Source organism: Chaetura pelagica, unplaced genomic scaffold, assembly GCF_000747805.2.
Source record: "Chaetura pelagica isolate M959 unplaced genomic scaffold, ChaPel_1.0 scaffold69, whole genome shotgun sequence".
In the NCBI taxonomy this organism is placed as follows: domain Eukaryota; kingdom Metazoa; phylum Chordata; class Aves; order Apodiformes; family Apodidae; genus Chaetura; species Chaetura pelagica.
The window spans coordinates 6,520,257-6,545,174 of NW_009970724.1; the positions used below are offsets into that span (position 1 = coordinate 6,520,257).

The 24,918-nt window shown below is 37.3% G+C and overlaps 1 protein-coding gene across 1 annotated transcript in view; it reads right to left on the reverse strand.

Moving 5' to 3' along the window:
- Positions 1–16,854: 16,854 nt before the first annotated feature.
- The window catches only part of ODF2L (outer dense fiber of sperm tails 2-like), a 29,490-nt gene continuing 21,426 nt past the window's right edge, over positions 16,855–24,918 (reverse strand). Inside the window, exons 9-16 of the mRNA XM_010006741.1 lie at positions 24,155–24,290; positions 23,491–23,601; positions 22,218–22,326; positions 20,941–21,095; positions 19,813–19,898; positions 19,566–19,728; positions 18,558–18,683; positions 16,855–16,983 (exon numbers count right to left, since the gene is read on the reverse strand). Coding sequence (XP_010005043.1) covers positions 16,855–16,983; positions 18,558–18,683; positions 19,566–19,728; positions 19,813–19,898; positions 20,941–21,095; positions 22,218–22,326; positions 23,491–23,601; positions 24,155–24,290 — 1,015 coding nt within the window. The remainder of the gene's footprint in view (positions 16,984–18,557; positions 18,684–19,565; positions 19,729–19,812; positions 19,899–20,940; positions 21,096–22,217; positions 22,327–23,490; positions 23,602–24,154; positions 24,291–24,918) is intronic.

Below are 24,918 nucleotides of genomic sequence, written 5' to 3' on the forward strand. Positions count from 1 at the left end.
GCAGGAATGAAAGTTAATACTATTTAGTGAGTAGTCTCAAGATTATCCTACTTTATTTACATGCCAGTGTTTCAGCTCATCTACTACAGATTCAGCAGGGCAAGTCTGATTACCCTGCCACTGAATGTTGCATATTCCATTGCAACAGTATGAAAAAAACCTAAAGCTATGCCCTACAAGGCCATGGTGTTGATCTGGCTGACCCTCCACAGTGATGTATGAAACAAGATGAGAATACTCTGCAACATGCTGGACTCTCACCAGCTGCTCAGAGAAGTTTCTGGTCTAAAATCTAGACATGACCTGTAGAGGTTTCTGTTGAAAGCTGTAAAAGCTCATTAAAATTTCTTCTTGATTTTTAGAATAAAGTTTGTGATTTAGTAATAAGTAAAGTTGCATTAAATAAAATAGTATGTTTGTCTCATCAATTTGATCCCACATACCTACTAGCTTTCTAAAACAAACCAAGAACATATTGCCTTTAAAGGCAAAAAATGTGGAGTTTTCTCCTAATACTGTATTCGCTCAAGTATATTCCATACATTTAACATGGCAATGAAAGTCCTTACTATATCAAAATGCTCTCAGCTCCCAACAAGCTGAGGTCTTCAGCACCCAGAAATGTAGCTGAGATGCTGATTTATCTGGAGAAATATTCAGATTACTTGAATTCTCACAATGATGCAGGTTGAGGCTTTAGATGTGAAAGATGAGGACTATTTTCGTCAGACAGAAGTCCAAAGGCTTTGCCTGTTGGCACAAAACTACATTACTCAGATACAGAAGGGTCTGGGGGAACAGCTCTGACCCCACACATCCACTCAGAGCCTAGAGTCTGCGCCAGAGACACAAACACCTTGATTTCTCCCACCTGAGATGAGCTTCAAGACTAGGATTTAGTTACAAGCATAACTTCAGTTCTGTGTGGTGTAGCCTGCTTGATTTCTGAGTTATAAACTCAGGGTACAAAGCTGCCCACTGTTAGGACTAGCAGGAAAAGTTCCCTTCTGTCCAACTGTCTTTTGCTATGCGTCAAGGTAGTTGGTGGGAAGAATTCACAAACAACACTGTACACAATGTATTTTGCCTATCGGATTTTTGTTTGTTTGTTTTGTTTGGGTTGGGTTTTTTGCCATCTACAGAAACCAAAGTTTATTTTTAGATTCCCTTTCACAAGTATCCTGCAATATGTTATGGTGGGACTTGATGATCTTCGAGGTCCTTTCCAACCAGGATGATTCTATGACAGAAAGGAATAAGCCATGCATCAAACAAGCAGGGACACAGCACACACAGTAGAAACTCAGCATTCTTTCAGAGGTTTTCCAAAGACTTATAAAAAAGTAATAACTCTGGATTCCTTCCCTTATTCTACACCAAGCCTGTAAGGGAGAAAGGACAGTAAAAAAGCCCAAGCAGTCATGGAATGGTTTGGGCTGGGAGGGACCTTAAAGAACATTTAGTTTCAAACAGCCACAATCACCAGTTTATGTGCAAACATTTTTTAATATTGACATATAAGAATACAACTACAGTCACCTACAGTGGCTTGGCACTGAGGTAGCCAACTAAACCATTTAACGGCATAGAACAGATTTCTAGACATTCACACCTGAGAATCAGACCAGAGAAAGGAAACAGCAGAGAAAACCCAAGGAAGGACTCAGCACCCTCATTAGCAGCTACATTCAACCAGTCTTCAGAAACTGCAGATTAAATCACATCCACTTCTCTCTCCCAAAAAAGACCAAAAAAAACCCCCTAAAATCATTCTACATAGAGTCAACTTTGTTAAAACATATCAGCCCCACTAAGCATGACATCCCAGCCACAACATGTAATAACAGCCTTACTTACACATTGTTTCTTACAGAGAAACCCAAAATAACTGTCCAGAGCCAGAATTCACTCAGCTGAAGTGCAGCTGGTCTGCAGAGGAACACACCAGGAACAGGGAAACTGCTGCAGGCCTGAGCATATATAGGGAAACCAGCTAATTGTTTGGGACTGATAATTTTAATTAGAGACAATATACCTCAGCTGGAGATTTACTTAGGGTTACTGCTGAGGCTGTTTCTCATACAGAGGACCATCATATATTCAATCACCCATCTATCCATCCTTTGTCTTATTCTTATCTGTGTTACCTAAGTTTTTCCTGCTTACAGAACAGCAGTCCACATGCAAGGGGGTAGGTGGAAGGCAGCCCTATCTCATCAAAACACTAGCACCTTCAAAAACTGCTACCATGGGGTTAAAATCCATATCCATCTTTTGGGAGGGGAAATATGTATATTTATTGATTGATTTTTAAATTTCTTTTGAACTTCTAAATGAAGCTGGAAGGGGCTCAAGTGCCCAAGAGCAATGTATTGTAGCTGCTGGGAATTTGCATACACATTCCTGTTAATATGAAGCACAGCTCTGCTTCAGTCTGCAGTGTGAATAGGCCCTACAGCACTGACGAAGATGGGACATTGTAAAGGGCACGTTTCGAAGTGGGTTTGTATTACATCCTGTGTTGGACATCATCACAGCACCTTCCAGTATGATACGTGATGTGGTACAGGTGGCTTCCTGGGATCTGCAGAAATCAAAATGCTTCTCCTGAAGAAAGTACACTGTGCAAGGTCTGTGCAGCATTCAGCAAAACCTGAAACACATCCTGTACAAAAGAAGCTGTGCCTGAGCTTTTTCCCCTGGAGCTTGTTGCACCAGCATGTTGAAAGCACATGAGAATATTCCCAGTGGGATGTCACTGGCTGCTGCTGGCACCCTCGTACCTGCCCTCCTCCCGTGCCACCTGCCCTCGGGTCTGATGGTGCACGCATCTGCATCTGCTGAGCTCTACAGGCAGCTCTCAGAGGTTGCTTTTCCATGCCAGGTGCCTCTAGTACAGGGAGATTTACACAGTGTGTGTATGACTGCCAGCTAGAGATCTGATAATGTCTAAACACCCACTTTTCACCTCTTCAGTTGAAATGGGTTAAGTCCGTATGTTCAGCTTTTACTTTTCCACATTGTAGGGCACATAAATACACACCAGATGTGCACAAGAGGGGATGAAGAGTCCTGTCAGACTGCTAAAAGCTGCGTCAGAGTCTGTCTTTACATTTCCAGCTGTTTCTGAGGATGCTTTGTGATGGCTGGTGCCAGCACGGTGGGTCCTGCTCATGGGGCTCCAGGGAAGCAGCTGTGTGCCAGGACCTGGTGGACCTCCCTCTTCACTTTTCACCATCAGGGACTCTAGAGCATCTCTTCTAGGTGTGATACTCCAAAACTTTCCCTGCAAGTTGTGCCCTTTGAGACTCAGTGTTCTAGAAACAAAGCACAAGTTAATTAAAAAAGTCAAATACAGAAGATAAAAGCAATATGAACATTTTAATCAAAGTGAAGAAGAGATCACAGTCTTGTCTTGGCAAAACTACCATGGTAATTTCATACATCACTCTGCTGTCAGTAATCATTAATGAGGAGTATGAAGTATGTGAAGTTTTGTTTTCTCATAGTCTCACATTTCTCTTTAGTTTGTTATTATCTCTCTGGTGAAATTAGTTTTGTACTTCATATCAGAAGACTCATCACATTTACAGTTATTAATGTCTGTTTGCAGGACCAAGATTTTAAGTATCAGAAGATTTTACCTTTTCTTTTTTAAAACATTTAAAAAGAAGCAACTCTTTATTTATTTATTTTGCATCTCAGAAGTTACAAGTTTTTCTTTGTTTATCTTTACAGGCTACAAAAATCTTGAGGCGTTCCTTCTACCGTAAAGTTTTTTTGTCAAGGGAATATGTGTATTATTTTCAGAACATTAGAGATATTGTGCCACACATGAGATTTTAATTCATAATAAATAATAGTTAATAAATAAAAACATGCTCTAAACAAAACAAAACCAAAAAAAGTCATTCAAGAAAGTAAGAGCATCAACAGAAACTGGTCTGTGCTATTTCTAAGACAGATGTTCCTAATACTAAATGATCTGCAAAGATTCCATGGAAAACTTTTCCTTGACTTCAGTAAATTTTACTGATGATTTTGCTGAAAATTGCATGTATTTAGATACAATGCACAGTGCAGGTAATGATCCTGCTTGCCACAGGAGTCAGTTAATCAAAAGTATTCCAGAAACACTATCAGAGTTCCTTTATTTGACTGAGTCCAGCTGGAAACTCCAGACATGTCAGGAATAAGATTTGCAGTTAATTGGCAACAGCTTAAAAGATTTGAGGAATGTTTGTCTGCCCAGGAGGATATAATCCATGTCCGTAGACAGTCATCTTTGACTCACAGATTCAGCTCCATCTTGAAGACAAGCTCCTGCTTGTTGCCAGCAGAGCTGGAGCTGAGGTGTCTTCTATTGTCACATTGTCATCTGTTTGCTCCAAGTCCTTCAGCACAGAAACTGTGCTGTTACCTCCTATGTATGGTGACATGCAGGTAGTGCCACTGCTGAGAATCCTCTCACAGCAATGGAGTCACTTTTCTTACATCAAACTTCTAAACAAAATAAACTGTCTTACTAAAATAACATTTACTGGAGCCATCAGCTTATGCCAGAGACAGCATAAGGTTGCTAAGGTCTAACCCAAGAGGATGTTTACAGTTTAAGGTTTGTTTAGTGCTTATGACATAATTTGTGCCATATGTTTGCTTATTTAGAATTTTCCACACAAACCATTTTCTATTAGATGTGGAGCACAAGGAACTTTCTAGTTCTGCACCTTCCCCCATAACATTCTCCTTCATTGCAGCTGGGATTGTTCTTCTGTGGCAAGTTGTAACTGAGTAACATGCCCCTTGAATTTTTTATCTGATTTCTGGCAGTAGAGAAAAGTTGATGAGTCTGATTTACTGAAGCCTAAGCTGACAGAATGGAACACACATGGAGAAGGGAGTATTAACATGTTTTGATGACCTTCTGTATTCACCTCAGGAGAAAACCTCCTTTGGTGGCTGTTTCCAGCTGGTAGCCTGGGACACTCAGGAGTGAACCTTCTAGTAAAAAGAAGCATGCTTTGTGATATTAATCATGTTGAGATTGCAGCAGCAGTATGAAATTAGTGAGGATAAATAGTCATAAATAGTCTGAAGTGAAGGGCTGAAGCTGTCTGCCACTGCAGAAGGGGTTTTGCATTTTCTCCCATCCTCCTGAAGGGACTGAGTGTCAGTATCTCATCATACAGTGGAAAACCAGCAAATAATTTTTTGTAGTCTGCTGATCTGATAACTCTGGAAAATCCTCATTCTATTGGCAGAAACATTCCTGTTGGTGGTGAAGATATTTCATGTGTGCAAGGTGAAGATATTTCATGTGTGAAGATATTTCATGTGCTGTGGGAAGCAGCAGAGGAAAGATACAGCCATGCCCCTTTCTGCCTGCCCTGCCCTGGGCAAACATGGAGTCAGGATTTCTGCCCTGCTTCATCATTTGTTCCAGCACTTTTTCCCCCCTCACCTCTTTGGAGATGTTTCACATCTGTCCTGCTGGTTCCTGCCTGTCCCACTTGGGCAGTCCCAGGCTGGTGGGTCCCCGTTGGGGTGACAGGCCTTGCCTGCTGTTTACACATCATGTCTTTGTGCAGAGCCTGCTTCCTCCATCCTGCTCTTGTTCAGAAAGAAATGGGAGACTGTTCAGACAGACATTGTCCGGAGCTTTCACTTTTCCAGGTGGTGCAGTGCTTTGTCTTATTGTAAAATACATATATTTATTTATTTTATTTTTTACTCCTGGTGTTCTTGAGAGCAATGTTCATGAGCTAAAAAAAAGATAAGAGATGTATTAATGGGTTTAGGTCAACACAAAATGCAAATTAAAAGATAAAAACAAGGGAAAGGTTGTCTGGTGCCCTTTCTTTGTCCTGTGGTATATACACCGAGAGTACATATAGAAACCACCTCAGTGTGGCAAGCTTGTATTTTTTTTCTCTCAAATTTTACCCTCGCTAAAAGTGTAATTGTGGGCTGGAAAAATGGAAAGGTCCCACCCAAGTGTAACTGTGGTTATTCTGGAAGGGCACGGGTCTGTTCTTACTCCAGTGCTGGGCCCACTGGAAGCACTGGTTTCTCCTCAGTGCCCAGCGGTGTATAGCCTCACCTGGGGCTCTGCCTTCCACTGCCCTCTCCCTGCACTGGCTCCTGGGACACTGCCCCTCTCCATGGTGGCTGCACCTCACCCTCACATGCTTCATGGCTGAGCATCATCTTGGTCAGCATCATGAAGCTGGTGAGGGCTGGAGGGTTGCTAAAAATCCCACACAAATGATCTGCAGGGTCTCTGCTGCCCTGCTCGTGCTGCAGATGGGAGCCCAGGCTGTGACAGTGACATTTGCACTCTGAGAGACAAATATTTATTTATCTACCATTACATTTATTTATCTATCATTACAAAGGCCAGCGTTACATGATAATATAAATGCAAAATTTTTATTCCAAGTATCATTTCCAGTAGGCAGGAGAGATTACTTTTCCTAACTCTCGTTCCTTATAATTTTATCACAGCCTATTCTTAACTCCCTCTTGCAAATGTGTGCGTATTTTTTTTTAAGAATCCTCACTTAAAAATAGATCAAGGGCACTAATTTAGCTGTAAACATAATCCATCTGGCATCTTTGAAGCAAGTTCTATAATTTCACTGAAATCAGCACAGCGCACTAGCTGTTAATTAAGCATCTTCATCCGGTGGACCACAGCCTACAGAACTGAAACTGTGAATAATAAAATGAGGGAAACATAAAAGAGTTTCTTTGGATCTGGAGATTTTCCCCCAGCAGAATGAGATCACAAATGCTTCATTATATTTTATAGACTGACAGAAGTTCAAAGCTAACACTAGACAGAAATTGGTTGTCATCACTGGATTAAATATGTATGATTCAATCAGATACAGTTATTGGTTACGATAATTCATGCAAGAATGCATCCATTTATAAAACCAGCATGTATGGTAATCCCATATAGTCACGAAAATGCTCCTACCTAGGACCATAATTACTACCTGTGGGAATAAGAACTAGCATTTTACTACAGAGTGCTAGAAACAGAAAAAGCAGCAAAACACTGGGACATTTAAAAAGATGCACGTTTCATCTAATACGCAGCTGTCCCCAGCTGACTGCCAAAGGACCAAGGACATACCACTGCACTGATGGAGTGCTGCAGCAAAAACCCTTTCTTGACTATTTCCACATCTTGGTGGAAACACCTCTTGGAAAGCTGCCTACAGACAAGAGCCAGGGACCTGTCACCAAAGCAAAGCAGTGGGCAGAACCAGGGGTGAGGCAGGGGCTTGCTCAGCATGCAGGAGCACATCACAAGCATGTGAATGAGTTCTGGATATACATATGAAAATATGTCTATTTGAATATGATGGTTAAAGAAAGTCTACAGGAAGCACTCAATATTAAGCAAACATCTGGTATAAATGAACATGACATAAATCTCATCTTGCCCGAATCAGCTTTAACTTACTATAGTATGCACTGATACTATGTATTTACACATAGTGTAATGAAGAATGGAGAATAATCAAGCTTTCTTCCATTTTCCCTGAGACTTCTTTTCACAAGAATTGTTACGGCTATTTTTGGTACCAATATTATCACGAGTTATTAATAATTTTGCACTATAATTAGTTTCATTTGATACTATAATGTTGCAGCCTTGAGAGTTTAATCATTAATCACAGGAGGGAAACTATGTATTAGAAATTTGAACAGAAGCACGTTGATTTTAAAGTTCATGCAGATGAAAGACAGAAATAATACTGTGCTTCATTTAATTTCCTTCCCCATTTCCAGTGCCAGTACTCAAATAATACCACAAGGAATAATCCTGCATAGGCCACCATAAGCATCACAATAATGTAAAACCTTACATTGTGCAGAAAAATGAGAAGTCTGCAGACCAAAGACAGAATAAATGCTTTCCTGAAACTGAATCAAACAGCTTCCCTTGGAGATATTTTGCTGTCATCCCTCTGTGGCAAAGCTGGTTAATTTCATTTTTCCTACTGTGAATACATGCTATTAACAATTCTAAAAGGATTCTGCACCTTCACATATTTTTCTAAGAGTAATGACTGTGGAAAAGCCAGACTGCAGAGCTGTCTAGAAAGCAGTTGTAACTTTAATGAGCAAATCCCTGTTAAACAAGACATTTAGGCATGAGAGTAACAAACAAGCAGCCTCAGGGTTTTAGTTTCACTCATTCTGCTGCATTTCTGATTTTGGATGACTAGAAGTGCATTTTAAAGAGAGCTGCTGACACAAGCACATAACTAAAAGATCATAGAAACCATTCACAAGGTTGTATTGAATGACAAATTGTTTTTTAAAGAAAGTTGGACCAACATTTTCAAGGTATAAACTGATCTTGTGTCTGTACATTTGCACACCCACTCAGATCCTATGATATGCCTGTGTTTGGAGAAAGTAAAAATTCCTCAAAATTTTGGGGTTGTTTGGGGATGAAGAGGAAGAAACCAAGGTTCCAGGTTCAGCCAAATGCTTGGTATTTATTGATGGGGACTAACTCCTGCTCTTACTGACTGCAGTGAACTCTTGTCACTGAAAGAAGAGCAGAGATAAACATTCACTTTGTCTGGTTTTCTCCAGCTCACAAGCTCTCCAGCTCTGAAAGTTTCTTGGGAATTGTGAGGAAGGCAAAGCAGCCTTTCAGAGTCAAGCAGACTGTCCTCCCCTGGGAAAAAACTTCTCCCCAGCCACTGCCGGTGATGCAAGGGACAGAATATCCTGTGCCAAGGAAGACAAAGGCTTCCTCAGCTCTTCCTGATCCTCAAGGCCGGAGGCAAAGAGTTGCCTTTTTCTGCTTACCACAGTTGGCTGTGCCAGGGGTTCAGAGGATGTCTTTGGTGAGGAAGGACAGTTTCTCAAGGGTGAAAGGGAGTTCACCAAGAAAATGAATATTCATGCCTCTCACCAACAGTATTACTGGCCCAACTTCAGTAGTCTGACTAGTGCGCATGTGGTCCTCTGCAGGATTTTCTTTTCTTCTTTTTGCACAGAAAAGACAAATTTTTTCCAATTATCATAGTCTACTGTGACATCTACTAGGAAAGACACAAGAGATGGCACGTGTCTGAGCCGCTAACATTGAAAGATGCACTAGATGAAATTTTGCTAAACTTAGGGCCTGTTCTCTTGCAAGCACCGCTTTGCAGGAGTTTCTTTGTCCAACATATGAAGCATACGAAGACCCCACCTGGACTACTGTGTTGAGTTCTAGAGTCCCCAGCAAAAGGACATGTAGCTCATGAAGAAAGTCCAGATAAGGGCCATGAAGATGATCTGAGGGCTGGAGCACCTCTCCTATAAAGATGGGCTGAGAAAGTTGGGGCCATTCAGTTTGGAGAAGAGAAGGCTCCAGGAGGACTTCATAGTGGTCTTCCAGTGCCTGAAGGAGGCCTACAGGAAAGCTGGGAAGGGACTTTTTACAAGGTCTTGTAGTGAAAGGAAAAGAGGTAATGGATTTAACTGGAAGAGGAGAGATTTAGGTTAGACATTAGGAAGAAGTTTTTCAGTGTGAAGGTGGTGAGACACTGGAACAGGCTGCCTGGGGAAGCTGTGGAAGCCCCATCCTGGCCAGTGTTCAAGGCCAGGTTGGGTGGGGCCCTGAGCAACCTGATCTAGTGGGAGGTGTCCCTGCCCATATAGGGGGATTGGAAATGGATGATCTTTAAGGTCCCTTCCAACTCAAACCACTCTGTCATTCCATGATTAAGAAGAAGAGTTTCAGTGAATGAGGTCAACATAACTGAAAGGCTGTTCAACATCCTTTTTCTTGAGCAGATGCTGCAGAGCCAACCCAAATTTATAATTTGGTTTCACAGAGTTTAAGGTTATGTTAAGAACTACAAACCCCCTGATTATTTATGTAAAGAAATCTAAATCTAGCTTCTTTTAATGTTTTAGTACTAAGCGACTAAAGCAGCTGTCAACAATATGTTCTTCCAAGAGGCGCTCAAATGAACACCAAGTCTGTTGTTTCTAATCTCAAGAATACGGCCATAGCCAATAGTCACCTGCAGACAGGTGTGCAGTCCAAATATAAATCTTGTGTTTTCCAGCACATATGCACATTAAATATGAAAATGTCAATACAAAGTTTTACACAGTGGAACAGTAAGAGCTCTAAAATGAATATGAAATGCCTTGACAATGTCGATGGGTACCAGGTGCCTTACCCATGAATTTCAGATCTTTAGGGATATATTCAAGACACATGATTTGTGGTACAGTATGTCACTGAAATTGCCAAATTCAAACATTGAATTCCATTGGGTAAAATAACTTCTCACACTTGACAAATTTAAGTGGCTTAATGTGTGGAAGTTGTATTTGTCCTATGGGAACTATGAGCACTTAATACAAATACATTCAAGTAGGTAAGCTAAGGATCTAGAACGGGAACACTGACTAAAAAGGTGCTGCACTTGTTTATGGCCAGGTTGAATTGGCCCATAATTCTCTCTAGTTCTGAATAAAATAAAATTCCCAGTTTCAGAAACCAGCAAAACTTTTATGTCACATACAGAAAAGTATATGACAAAGTCCTGATCATGTTGATGTCACTGGCAAAACTCCTATGGAGTTTCATTAAAACCTGGCCACTGACTCCAACAGGTACTATTAGAATACAAAATAATCAATTAGATGGAGACTGAGCACAGGCATAGGAGTTGCTTCATTTAATATAACACACTGTGTGAATTAAAATTTGTTTTGTGTGTTAATTTCTTTTCAACTAAAAAAAATAGCATGTCTGAGGATGCATGGAAAAAGTTGCATACAGCTTCCAAGTAAAGATACTCAAGTTCACAAATGCGTGAGTTTCTTTTCCCACAAAACTGTCTGCAAACATTATTTTAAAGGAAGGGAGGGGAAGTAACAAAAAAATCAAGCATTCTAAGAAATTTCTGTATGAGAGCATTATTTCAGTTAGCCAGGAATAGTGGGTATGCCAGACAAAAGGAGCATATTTTGAATTGAGGGCACAACAGCTCCAACCACAAACATTCACATTTTCACTTTGCTCACAAACTAATTTATATTTATTTTTGTGTGCAAGCTTGAAATACATTACATGTCCACATATATGAGTGTGGGGCTGTGAATCTCTACCACATGCACCCTCACCTCTCAGCACTGGAAACACGCTCTCTGCTTGCAGTGGTCAGGAGCACCTTCCAGGGGCAAACAGAATGGTCGCAAAAGCCACTGCAGAAGCAGAATAAACAAAGCAGTTTACCAAGGACTTTGACTCTTGGAAATGTCTGAGACTGGTACTGACCCAGAAAGCCTTTATTAATGGCCCATGGATTTTTAGTTAATAAAATTTTGATAAGTCTAAGTTAACTTTGAGTAATGTATTGGTATGGAAACAATCTAGTTCAAAGGATGATTAATCCGTTCCACTGTGATAAACGTTCAACAAGGATAATTAAATCCAGATTTTTAGATTCAAGAACTTAAACTTCTGGATGGCTAATCAAAGACATACAACAGTAAGATAATTCAGGAAGTCTGATCACATCTCACATGTCCCACCAGAGGCCTCATCTATCATAAAAGAAATAACCTCCTTGGAGCAACCTGACAGCACAGTCCAACATTGTACCTAAATCCCACATCTCACCATCCATCTAACCTAACTGTGTGGGCAATCACCCTGGAAGGATCTCTGTTATCCATAATCTTTCACACAACTGTGCAAGAGTGTATGAGTATTCATGATGATCTTTTATTGAAAGCACTCAATTTATATCATTCTAGACCAAACTAGATGTTAAATCACCAAAATTTGGAATAAAATCTGGCAACCTTTAAATAATTTATCCATGTGTATTGTTCTTAGATGCATCTCCTCATACTCTGGGAAGCAAAGTCTGACATACAAAAATGAAGTATGAGGTTCACTACTATAAACCAATATTTATTCAGAAGGCAACAGTTACACTTTCCCCCTATTTCAGTAAATTATACTATAAGACTAACAGCTGTAACATCTTAAAATATAAGCTGTAGTAAAACAAGGAAAAATGAATAAATTTAGGATGGTTCTGAATAAGTAAGGAGATTTGTAGAGGATATACTGGAGAGGACAGTTGCTTTTATTGTCTTCCTGTAAGACACTTCTGCTAGAGGCAAACTGAACAAAATTAGCATCAAAGAATAATTACTGAGTTGACACTGAGGTCTTTTGGGCATGACTGTCATGCTTCCAGTGCTTGATTGGTCAAATTACACCTGACACTGAAATGTGCTATTTTGTGAGAAAAATGAAATGGCCATTCAAAACAGTCTTCACTGCCGAGTCATGTAATCCCTTGGAAGAACCTCATCCGAGTTTCTGAGCTTCCACAGCTAATGTAAATAGCAAGATGGAAAGCAAAGACAAGATGGAAATGAGCAACAAGTCTTTAAGCTAAATTACATCTTCACTTGCGTTGCTGCAGCTGCAGTGAATAGAAAACTCAGGCATTAGGCTCTAATATGTGCAAAGGTATTTCTAATGTAACTCTGATCTGACTTCCAAAGTAGGTTTTAGAAAATTATTTAAAAATGTGTTTGGTCCTGCCTGGAAAGGAGTTTGAAGGAAGGAATTCACTTCAAGAATTTCAGTATTATTCAAAGAAAGGAAAACCACGTCATTAAGATGTGTCCTTCAGAAACTGTAGAGAAAGATTAGATCAAATATTGTGAGTTTGCCAAATGGCACAAGAAGATGTTTAGAGGGCTTGTGAAAATCTGGGTGCTTGGGCACTTAGTTTTCGAATTCTGCTTGACTGTTCAAATAAAATACCTTCACAAAAGATACCTCCAAAGAAAGGGATGCTATTTTTCAGTTATGTCACACTGGAAAGTGCTCCAAAGGCAGCAGAACTGGATGGAAAAAAGTTCCTATTTCAACAGAGAATTTTAGTTGATTAAATATAGTAAGAAGACAGAAGGGAAAGGAAATTCTTGATAGTCGCTATTCAAAGCCAGATATGATGGCAAGAACTGAGAAGTCATTAGGCTGTTAGAAAGAAACAAGACTTACAGCTTAGTAACTTTAGTTTTAAGAAATCCTGCAGATTTCTTAAGTTTTTTTCTTCTAGAAAATGAATTACATTTTGGTACAAAACAATTTGCATTTTTCAGTATATTAATATCCTGATTTTCTCAAGTGGATAGAGGAGGAAAACTTACTGTGGAGGAACAACTAAGGTCCTGAGAATAACCTGAAATGCCAACTTTGCATTTTTGCACTTCAAAAACGTCTTTGACTTTTGTGAAGAGGCATGATGGTAAAATTGAGGCTGTTAAAAATACATGGTTTACTTTGGTAGTTTATAATTCAAAGTAGCATTTAGCGGGTGGAGTTGTAAATTAGTGAGTGGACTGCTGCCACAGCAGAATAGGCTGCTGCTCTGCAAAGGAGAATCATTTCTAAGAATAGGAATGTGGTCACATTGATAATGAACTAGGGCTCCAGATTGACAGGAGATCTGGAGATGGTTATTGGATGTGTAACGACTGCTCTAGAAATGAGATGTTATCAAAGATTTTTTTAAAGATCAAAGTGGATGAAAAGCAAGCAAAGCTTAACCAGTAAGACTTTCTTTCAGTTGTTATAGTACTACTTTAAGGAAAAGTGGCACATGAAATACTGTCACCAGTCAATTGGAAGTACAGCTCTACAGAGAATGAAATGCAAGATTGCAGCAGAGTCTCTACACATAAAAACATCCTTTTCCCTATTGTTTTTAAATTAAGTAGATTAATCTGCCATAAAAACAGTATGATACATTAATATCTATAAAACGTTTGATACAGCGTGTCAAACACTCAAGCAAAAGTCTGTTTATAAGTCAGTTACTTCCTGGAAATAGTATTATTATTCTCAATAAAACCAGCATTTTAAAGACACTAGATTTCTCTGAGTGGGAATTATTTACTTGTCACTAGTATGATGATACTCCTTTGGACTGCTCAGGGCTGTAAAAGCTTCATGCAAAGGTTGGAAGCCACAGCAGAGAATAAAGACTTCTAAAAGGTGTAAGTAGGCATGCATGACAATCTAAAATGTACTCTACCTTCAAATGTTTCGAAGCTTTCCTACTGAGTGACAGCAGCTAAATGATTACTGTTCAGCCACAAGTACACAAGAAAATATTCTGAACCTAAATACCTATGTGAGGTGACAGGTGTGACTGCTATAAATTAACATTTTTCACTGCTTAAATTCCTCACCAGTGAGCAGCAATGTAGTGCTCTCACTTCTCTGGCCTTAAGGAACATGCTTCAGCTAAGTCAGCCTTAATATGATTCCCAGAAAACTTTTGTTGAAAAAGCAAAAAGAAATCTGTATGAAATCATTGTGTCTACTTCACATCCCACACAAGCCTTTCCTATGGGGCCCTGCTGTGACCCTGTTTGGGCTTGCCAGCTCTGGGCCTCCCCATGCAGAAAGGGCTGGATGCAGATGTTACCCTGCTAAACAGTTTGTTAGTGGAGGAAGCCAGGTCACTTCTCCTGTAGGAAAATCACCAACACAATGATTTTGTCACAAAAAGTCTATAATCTAGCTCTTTCCTGAGGCAGGATGCGGGAAACAATCCTAGCAGAGGACATTTTGATCTGCATTCTAATGGTCCCTCTTTAAACTTTTCACAGAAATTTAAGAGTTGATTTCATTCACCATTAAATAAATAAAAGGTCTAGTCAAATCTTTTACTAGTAACCTACAGCACTCAACTGAGGAGTCACCTCTGTAGAGCTCAATCATTGCTACATCTCTTCTATAAAGTCATCCTTTAAGGAGACAGGTGTCCAGAGAGCAATTAGTGAGTTTCTCTTCTCTTACTGGAAAGACTCCATCTTACAATAGGATTTATTACAGTTTCTGTGCCATAGATGGGAGAAAGTTCTTAGATCAACCTCAAGCTACTACTAATAAGCTACTAGGCAGATGAGATTAAAGGGTGTAGAGCCCCAAGAAGCCCTGAGACTTATGCTTCTGCTTTAAAGTTTGTGTTCATTAACAAATCTAAAGCATATGATAAGATAATGATCTTCTAGCTAAAATCCTTTCTTTCTCAAGACCAGTAAAGAATGAGGCACTTGTGTTACTGTCCATTAATCACAGATAAGGAATTGCCAGAGTACAGAGTTCAGGTCCAGTATTTAAGGTCTGCCAATTTCAGGACTCCACATGCTTACAAATACAAATGTCTGATTTTATAAGCTAAACCAAGTCACATCTACTCTGACATACCTTAAATTTCTTGTTTGTAGGTATTCAGAGGTAAAGAGGTACCTGAAGCTGTCAGCAACTTTAATAATTCCAGGCCTTTTTTTTGCAAATGACACAGGGAAAAAAAAATAATCTCATTTCCTGGATGGTAAAAGATAAGCTGAAATCAAGTTACTGTACATCTTTGTATTGTTTATCAATGAAAAGTATACAGTTTTCCATTATGATATTTTAGAAATCAGTCATGGACTGGATTCAACTCTTTTGAAATCTTTCCTTCATACATGATGACTTTTTAAAAGATAGTACAGGCAGAACTAAATTAATACAAGTGAAAGTATGTGTGTGATGCAAAACCCACAAAAATGTCACAGAAATATTTGCTACTAGCATAACTTATATATAATAAATTATAAGTTTATTTTTTAAAAGTGCACACAAGAAGATCATTATGGCCTATCAGTACTTGTTAGGATGGATAAACATTTGGAAAAAAAAGAAAAAAATAACATCAGCTTTTTACACATTTTAAATAACAATGGCATACTACATATAACAAACAGGTATTGCCAGTGTATGAAGTAACTCCTGTTTTCAGTTTAAAAATACATATTATTAAATATACATTATAAATTACATACTTTAACTTACCTGAATGTACTTTTCAAAAATCTTACCACAGTGCTATAAACATCTATCTATAGAACAATCAGTTTGTCAGTCAGAATTCTTTTTAGTATTAGGCCTGTATCAGATTAATATTTATGTGTTTAACCTGAGGCATAAGCCAGTCTTCTACTCAAACACAAATAAATACCTTCACCAGAGCTGTGTCATCATAAAAGGGTGTATTGTAACTTTCAGAGCTTAAGTTATATCTAGATCTAAAATAATTTCCTACCTATATTTCTAAAATGATACTCCTGATCATAATGGGACACGTGGAAAAAAGGCTAGATGGGACAGCCTTGTGGTGGCAACTATTTTATGCAGTGCAGGAGTGCTGAGCTACAGGGAAAAGATAGGAAGGAAACCTAATGCTCTCTAAATTCTTGCTTCCCTTAAAAGGACAGATATCATTCTCTTGGACAGCTAGATACCTACAGTAACTAAAGTATAGTGGCTGCATAATTAAATTATGCAAATTGCTATGCAACCAGTCCATGGGTGTTCCTTCTGAAGCTGAAAGTGGGCTGTGATCATCTGCATTTACCAGAGACTCCAAGGACACACTTCAGATTTCACAGCACAGGACCTAACTTACGGTAAATTCACAGACCAATTTACAACTTTGTGTGCATATCTCACACTTACACACCTGTCACTACTGTCATGCAGGCTGCCTTTTCACTTCTGGTCCATGAGTAATACAATTCTTTAGTAATACCAGGTAATTTTTCTGTATGTGGCCAGCTGGAAGTAATGACTGACCTGCTTTTCCCTGCCCATAACAGAAGCTTCCTAAGGAACAACTAACTTTATAGTACTCAGTCCTGAAAAATACTATAAGGCCTCAGCAGCCTTGCCTCCAGCAAGAGTTAGCCAAATCTTGAAAAGTTTCTTTAGCAATTAAATAAATTAAATTAAAGAATTCAGCCAAACATTGTTATGTATGAAGCTTTCAAAAACTGCACGTAATTCTGGATCCTCTGGTTTTTGTTCTCTGACTCCTGCAGGCTGTTCTCCACCTCTTTCAAACATACTTCATGGTGCTTTTCGTTCTAAAGGAAGAAAAGAAATGCAATGCAACTTAGAAATAAAAGAGAAATAATTTGAAATAATATTGTAAAACAATTAGCATCTAATTTTTAGAACCCTTATTTACCCGTAGATGTTTTCAGAGGTTCCACAAAACTGAAGGTTACCAAAGGACCTCAGAATATTAAGGCTTTACTTATGTTCATTCAAGACCAAACTGTTTGAATAGGCTTGTAAACAAAAAAAGGCCTGGGTATGTGAAAACTACCCTTCTGAATTTTTATTTTTTTTGAAAGACTTATAGCATCATAAATCTATTACAGACTTAACACTGTCTCTCATGTTTTCAAGGAAATATTTGTTACTGATCTCTGATGAAACATGATTTTTGATGCCTATTGTTCCTTATTTTCAAAGATGATTGATAGCAATATTACCTGCTCATTAGTTCCATACCTGATGAACACCATAAATAATTTAAATATTACAGATATTACTGATATTCAGGTATTTCCTTTACTGTCTATTACAGATTTCAGATGCTAGTTGCTTAAAATAAATTCACCTTTAAGAAATGGGTCTATAGTCTTCAGGTTTAAATCTAACTTTAGAAAAAAAATGACAAGGTTAGAATGAATAACTGAATAAAATTTCCTTCACAGGACAATTTTGTTTCCAGTTTCACTACAATAACAATAACTTGTGATTGTCAGAGTTCCTTTGCCTTTAGCCATGGGTATGAGGATCTTCAATGGACTAACAAGCAATCAGTTATTCAGAAACTCAAATGCTCTGGTAATTTGATTGAAAATAACTAGTTTAAATAATTTTAAATAGAACTAGGCTCTTGAGATTCAATTCTGTTCCCTTTAAACTCGGTAACTGGATTACCACTAATTTCAGAGAAAACAGAATGAGTCTTAAATATAACAAGCAAAGTAAATTGCAGATACTATTCAAGTTGCGTAAGACATTTCCTTTTAAAATTATAAAAAAGAACAAAAAAATTCTGCTAAAATCGTCTCTCTCCTCGTTTTTTAAGTTGCAGAGAAAAATAAGAAAAATAATTTTAAGGATGCTCATTCATCATCGTAAGGACGCCAGTAAAGGTGAAACAGTGTATAGCGCCATGATCTGTAACTCCTACTTGTAACCACCAGCAATGACTCCTTCCATATTGTTTCTTTTCTGTGTACCTTGGTATTATGTCAAAGATAAACAATTCAACTCTATGATAATAAACCCCAACCACATATATATATTGTGCTGTTCATTTTCAGGTTTATTTCAAGACCCCAAGACTTTTAAGTCACTGTTATCAGGGAATCTTTAACTAGATTTCATTACAAGGGTGGGAAAGATAATTTGAAATACAGTATACTGCTTCTAATTTCCCATAAACCTCTACTACCAAAAAGCCTTGAAAGATGAGTAAAAGTATACAAAATATACAAAGTGTCTTGTCAAGCTGAATTAATTTGCTGTTCCCCAAAGTATGTGGCAATTGTATTAAAAGTGTTTTTTGGTAAAAGGAACTTTATGTAAATGGTGATGTGGTAAGTAATTTCTGAAGTCATAAAAAGTATTATTTACTCACATGGTGAAACATGCAGAGGAGTTGGTTTTTCTCTTCTTGCCTCTTTCTCACTTCTGTTTCAAGCCCTAGCATTTTTGCCTGAAAGGCTGCTTCTTTATATGACATTTTTTCCAATTCTTCAGCTACCTGTAATAGTAATGAGACATAAATTATGCATATTTAATGTCACTTAAAGCCCAAACCAAATAATCTTCTTTATCATTTTTCATTAGTAGCTCTATTTCCTATTCTGTCATCTAATAGTTCAGCTATTTCCCATGCACAGAAACTAAAGAAACCTGGGAAATATTCTGTCAACATTTGAAATTCAGTCCAAATTGGGAAAAAAATGTCATATTATTGAGGAGACACTTTTGTAATTAATTTGTAAATTTACTTGTTATTTTTTTCAAAACCAAATCAGCATCCTCAGACACTACTGAGAAAACTGAGATAGTTAATTTCAACTGTATTAATCTGAGACAGAAATTACAGCTTCACACATATTTAAACTACTAAAATTCACTGAAATGAAAAATTCTGCATGTCCTCTTCCATTGATTTACTGTTTGCATCCTTTCTACAAATGACAGATTTCTGCTTAACAATTGAAGTGTGTCAGGCCTTCCTCTAAAATGAGAAGGATTTCAACACCAAGTTCTTATGGGCTACTTACTTCAAAGAAAATACAAAAAAGGAAATACTAGGCCTTTGTTCAGAAACTTTTTGCCACATGTGTGGGATTAAAAGATTAGGTGGTGAAAGCTTTTTATCTGTCACCAAGAAACAATGGTGAAATTTCAGTCCACATAATTTTGTCATTAATTTCAATAGGATCCAAATTCCACAAAAAGTTGAATTGTACCATCCATATTTAAACATGCAGAACACCCAGTAACTTTTTTGTATGGCTCCCTGCATGTACAATAATCTTGTCCTATCTTCTCTTCTAAAACGCATTTGGTTTTAATGTTATTTTAAAATAAAAAATGTGAAAAAAGATTAGGAGATGCATTAAATAATCAGTACCATTTTTCTCCCTTCTTCTAAAGCAGATTCCAATTGTCTGGTTAATCCATTATACTCTGCAATTTTCTCCTCAAGCTGCAATTTGCTGCTCTGAAGTCTCTCATCTTCTTTTTTGAGTTGACAAGCAAGTTCTTCATTTTGAAATTCCATCTTTTCTAATTGCCTTTACACAAAACAGATTAATAGATCATAATTCACTACAGCAGAAAAGTTTAAGGATTAATTGCAGTGAGATATTTTAAGTTACCTTTTAAGATCTTCATATTTTTTCTGAATATTACTGTTTTCATCTTCTAAGAAGTAACTACCCACGGAAGTTACACTATCTTCCTCCTGTGAAAATGACAATTTGTTTCTAGTTGAAGAGGTCTATATACAGGGTATTACAGAGTAAAGTAAGTTTGCCTATTGAAATTCAAACAATTTAACTGTAATCTCAGGTAGACGCTATATTATTTTAAAATAAACACTATCTGATATTTAAAACAAATAAAATACAGTCAAAGCAGCAGACTAAATCCTTATGTGAAGGCTTCAAAACTGAAAACCTGCAATGTAACCAAGTGAAGTCCTAATGAAACCCTTTTGCTGCTCATGCAGCCTTGCTTATTAGGAATTGGGCAGGTCTAGTTTCTTGTGAAATGGGATTCTTAAGCTTTAAGATTGCAACAAAAAATGTTCCCTCACACTACAGTCATAAGAACCATAAAAATAATACCACATATATATATATATACACACATAGTTATCACAGACATAGAGTGTAGCACTGGCAAAGAATTTCAGGAAGTAGTGAATGTCAAAAAAGACAAGTATATAAAAAGAGATATATTGGTAGCAGGAGCTGAAGAAAGTAAGGAGCCAAATTTTCTTCCCCTGTTCATCCAGACCAACTAACTGTTAAATGTTGGTACAAGTAACCAGTCTTGTCACATAGAGAGTCACTAGGGCTAGAAGGGACCTCTGAAGATCATCTAGTCCAACCCTCCTGCTAGAGCAGGATCACCTGCAGTAGGTCCCATAAGAACATGTCCAGAAGTGTTCTGAGTGTCTCTAGAGGAGACCTGTCTTTGCAGCCTGTTCCAGTGCTCTGTTCCTCCCACAGTAAAGTTTTTCCTTAGGTTTAACTTGAACCTCCTATGCTCCAACTCATGCCCATTGTCCCTTTTCCTGTCATTGGACACTGCAGAAAAGAGACTGGACCAGTGAGTTAATGTAAACACAGTTGTGGATAGTTTTATTTGCATTGTGCTAGTTCTACATGAGATATATTTATGAAGCAAAGAACAAAGGAAACTGCACAACTGTGACACATGCCAGTAGGATTCCACATATTTTCCATATTTATCTTTAAAAATCAGCATGTTCTAGGCACCTGAATCTGCAGCTCCCTAAGGGTTTTGCATTTCTGTGTATGGAGCCTTTCCCAGGACATAAGGTTTTCCTGATATCCTTGCTGCTTTTTGTCAGCCTCTTTCAGCAAGTCACAAACATGTTCTAACTCCTTTAACTCAGCTTTTGGTCCCTCAACTGCATCATAGCATAAAAGGAGAAAAATATAAGTATAAAACCATTAATTGTTGTAATACTGAATGGCTTTCCATGTAAGTAATGAATAAAAACTTGCACAGTGTCACTTATTTTATAAAATAGTGATAAATTCACAGGTTCACCACTGGAGAAATTTTCTCTGACTACATTTAACTGAAGACTCAATAACACTCACAATATACATTTACAAAGTTATGCAGATGTTAGCATTTTATCATGCAATACCCACATTTTTATTTTATTCTTGTTGCAATATATTTTGAGATGTAGCATATAGACACATTAAGCAACTTTGAGGAAAAATTCTGACCATATACCTACTGTAGTATTTGAAAAGAGGGCAACACTTAACACCACCTAACGCCACATACAATGCTGTGCAAATATTATTTAGGGGATCAGAAAATATTTTGCTCTATTCTACAGCTGAGTAACTGAAAAAAAAAGTTAGTTTAAAATAAAATTAACATCTGTGAGGACTAATTCTGTTCTGTAAAACAGAACATTGCAAGCAATGCAAAACTTATCCCTGCTTCAGCTTCATCACTTAAAAGAACATGTATTTGGATGAGCAATGCAACTGAGGAAAGTGATTTTCCTACCAATTTTGTACTGTTTAATCATGCTTAAGAATGTGCTCACTGTGTTCCAGTATTCAGCTCCACCTGCTGATAAAACTTAAAAGTTCATCTCTGTAATGATTCTTCACTTTAACTGCTAGTTAAAACAAACAATTTACACTGCAAAGCAGACTTACAGTACGTTTGTTTCCCTATGCAACTTTCACAGCTCTTCTGTCAAGAGCCCTACTTTTAAACTGATTAATGACAAAATCACATTTTAAAAAGTCATGAAATGAATTCCTGAATTCTAAAGTAGCATTAATCCAGGAAACACTTCTTACCTGTTTCCAAGTGTATAGTATCAAAAACCCCTACCTGGTCACAAGCAAGAGTTAGCAAAGCATTCATGGAATTAAAAAATAATTTTATAGATGGAAAAAGAAAAAAGAGCCAATACTTCTAATACGGGGATACAACAACATAGTGATTGTTAATGTTCAACATACCTGTTTGGAAATATACTTTATTACTGCAAAACTTACCTTATCTACTTCTAAGCATTTATTTTCTGTTATTCTTTTGTTTTCACTTAAGACTCTTTCATATCTGGATTTCAATTCTTCTACTGCTGTTTGCAACTTTCGTACCTAGAACACAATATATTTTTCATACACATTTTCAATGTGTTTTTTTAAAATATAGAATAGAGAATCATTAATATAAAGCAGGAAATAAAACCTTTGATTTCTAAACAGAATCTTTATAGTTGTCATTAGACAAAGTTATTTATTTCAATTGTCCTTCTCACTACAATAAATATGAAAGGGAAACCAGATAAAGAGCACTCTGATATCAACATCTGTTTTTCAACAATGGAGAATGAGATACAGTTGTGCTACAGCAGCAGCCAGTATGACTCACCCTTTTCTCCCCAGATAAAAAGTATTACTGACAGTTCCCATCTGGAGTCACCACAGCTATTAGCTAGAGAATTTCATCCCACTCACTGTTTAAGGTTGGCTGTTCTCTGGAACTACATCTCTCATCTTAAATCTGGCAATACTTTAATTGTGGTGATGTGGCCCACAGGAAAGGCACACCAGTAGTACTTAAACTTGGTATCAAGTCTTCCCTCTTGTCAATGGTTTAAAAAGAAAAAGGTAAGGGAAGACTGTCAGTGAAATGGCATCTATACTATATACTACAGCAGAAATAAACACAGCTTTGGATCAATGTTCTAAAATTCCTTCTCTGTGAGTAAAGCCAATTACAAAAAAGGAATTTGTAAAAAGCCTATTTTAAGTTTGTTTTATTTGTTTTGCTGTTATTTTCAACGTGGAGCTACCAATGTAAATAAAAAAAAAACTCTTACTACAGTACTTGAGTGTTGTTTTAGTGCTTTTAGAAATGTGGAAATAAAGATATTACTAAGGAGAGGTAAAATACTATTGGATATGCCCATTAAAGACATCAGACTTGAACGTTATGTTTTAAATATAGCTTACTGGGCTGACAATATGCTTTTTAGGAAGCAAATCTTTTCTAAGCAAGTATTTAACTAGCTCTGTTGGCTACGGTGGATTTCAACTGGGCTTCACACAATTCAGTAAGAATTATGTGTACTAGAAATAGTGTGGAGACTATTCTTTGATATGGTTTGTAACAGCACTCCTATCATACTCAATGCTACAGCAGTGTAACAGTCAATGTCACAAGGAAACTGGTTTACTGTAAATAAAATCTTAAGAATTTCCTCAAAACCGCTTAAAAATTTAAAACCCATACTTGAATACTTCAAATATGCAAGTCACCTCATTTTTATACTGTTCAACAAGATTTTCCCGCAGCTTTGCCTTTTCTTGCTGATTTAGCAGTTCCTTTTCAACAGAAACAGTGCTGGTTTCCAGTGCAGCAAGGGAAGCCTTGATTAAAACATGGAAAATATATAAATTGTAAGGGTGTTATTAAAACAACAGAAACTACATTATATTATGAGCAAGTGACCTGCAGACATTAAAAAGAGGGACACAATTATTCATTGTGTCAAACAAAAACGATAGCCCACAATTCATTTGTCAGCCAACCAGGACATTTACTTTGGAGGATAAATACAATACAAAAACCTATAAATCCTTTAAAATCTGAAATTAATAACTTAGCTAAACTCAGCTCTTTAGTTCAAAAGAAAATTTTACAAACATAAAATAACTTTCCAATTAAGCAATTTTGTAGCTACTGACAGTAAAATCAAAGGCATTCTAGTTAAGCAGATATGATGATTAGTCAGTCGTGTTCCTAGATTTCCACTGATAAATTTACAATGTCTCATTTTCACTTACTATAAAAAATAGATGACAAAATTTATTCTACAAGTTTGGGAAGTCTAGACAGAAGACCAGAAAGCAATGAATGCAGCTACTTTATTAATGTATCAAAAACATAGAGCCATTCAACAATAACTTAAAATAACTTCACCTTTAATTTTTTATTCTCAAGGTAAAACTTCTCATTTTCAGAGTTAACAGAATTTATCTCTCCAATAATTTCTTCATCTGAGTTTCTTCTCCATTCCTCCTTTCTTTTCATGTCTTCCAAAATGCTTGTGATCTGCCTTGTTAGATAGACAAGAACACCTATATCACATATAATGCTTCCAAAACTCTCACAATGCAGTTTATATGGTACCTTAATACATACTGCTTTGTTGTTATTTTTATTAAAAGGAAGAAAGCAACAAAAATAGAAAAATGCATTTAAGGATCCCAAGAAAGCATTATCTATTGAAATAAGAAACATACCAAAAGAGTTGTGGTCCATCAAGGAAGTGGTCCTAACTCAATTACAAATAAGTTCATTACCTAGAACACCCAAGCATACTTCCAAGACAACTGTGCGTTCACATACTGTACAAAATTGGTATTTATTGAATGTATAAGGTCTATCAGATAATATCCTACTAAGAACATTCCATACCTAGTCTAGGAACAGTACTTTACATTGTTAAAAGCAACAAATTGTGCTATATGCCTCACCATCTACTTTTCTTGTAAATGAAGTTATATAACAAAACTTGCTTTGCTGTTTAGCTAGTCATACACTGCCTAGTACACCAAGTCTTGGTAGAATTGTACATATCAAACAAAGACTTATGTCTTCAGCTAAAATAAAACCAGCAAAAAAACAGCTTGAAACAGAAAGAGTACTTCAAGGAAGTACCACATTTCCCTTTTCTCACTCTT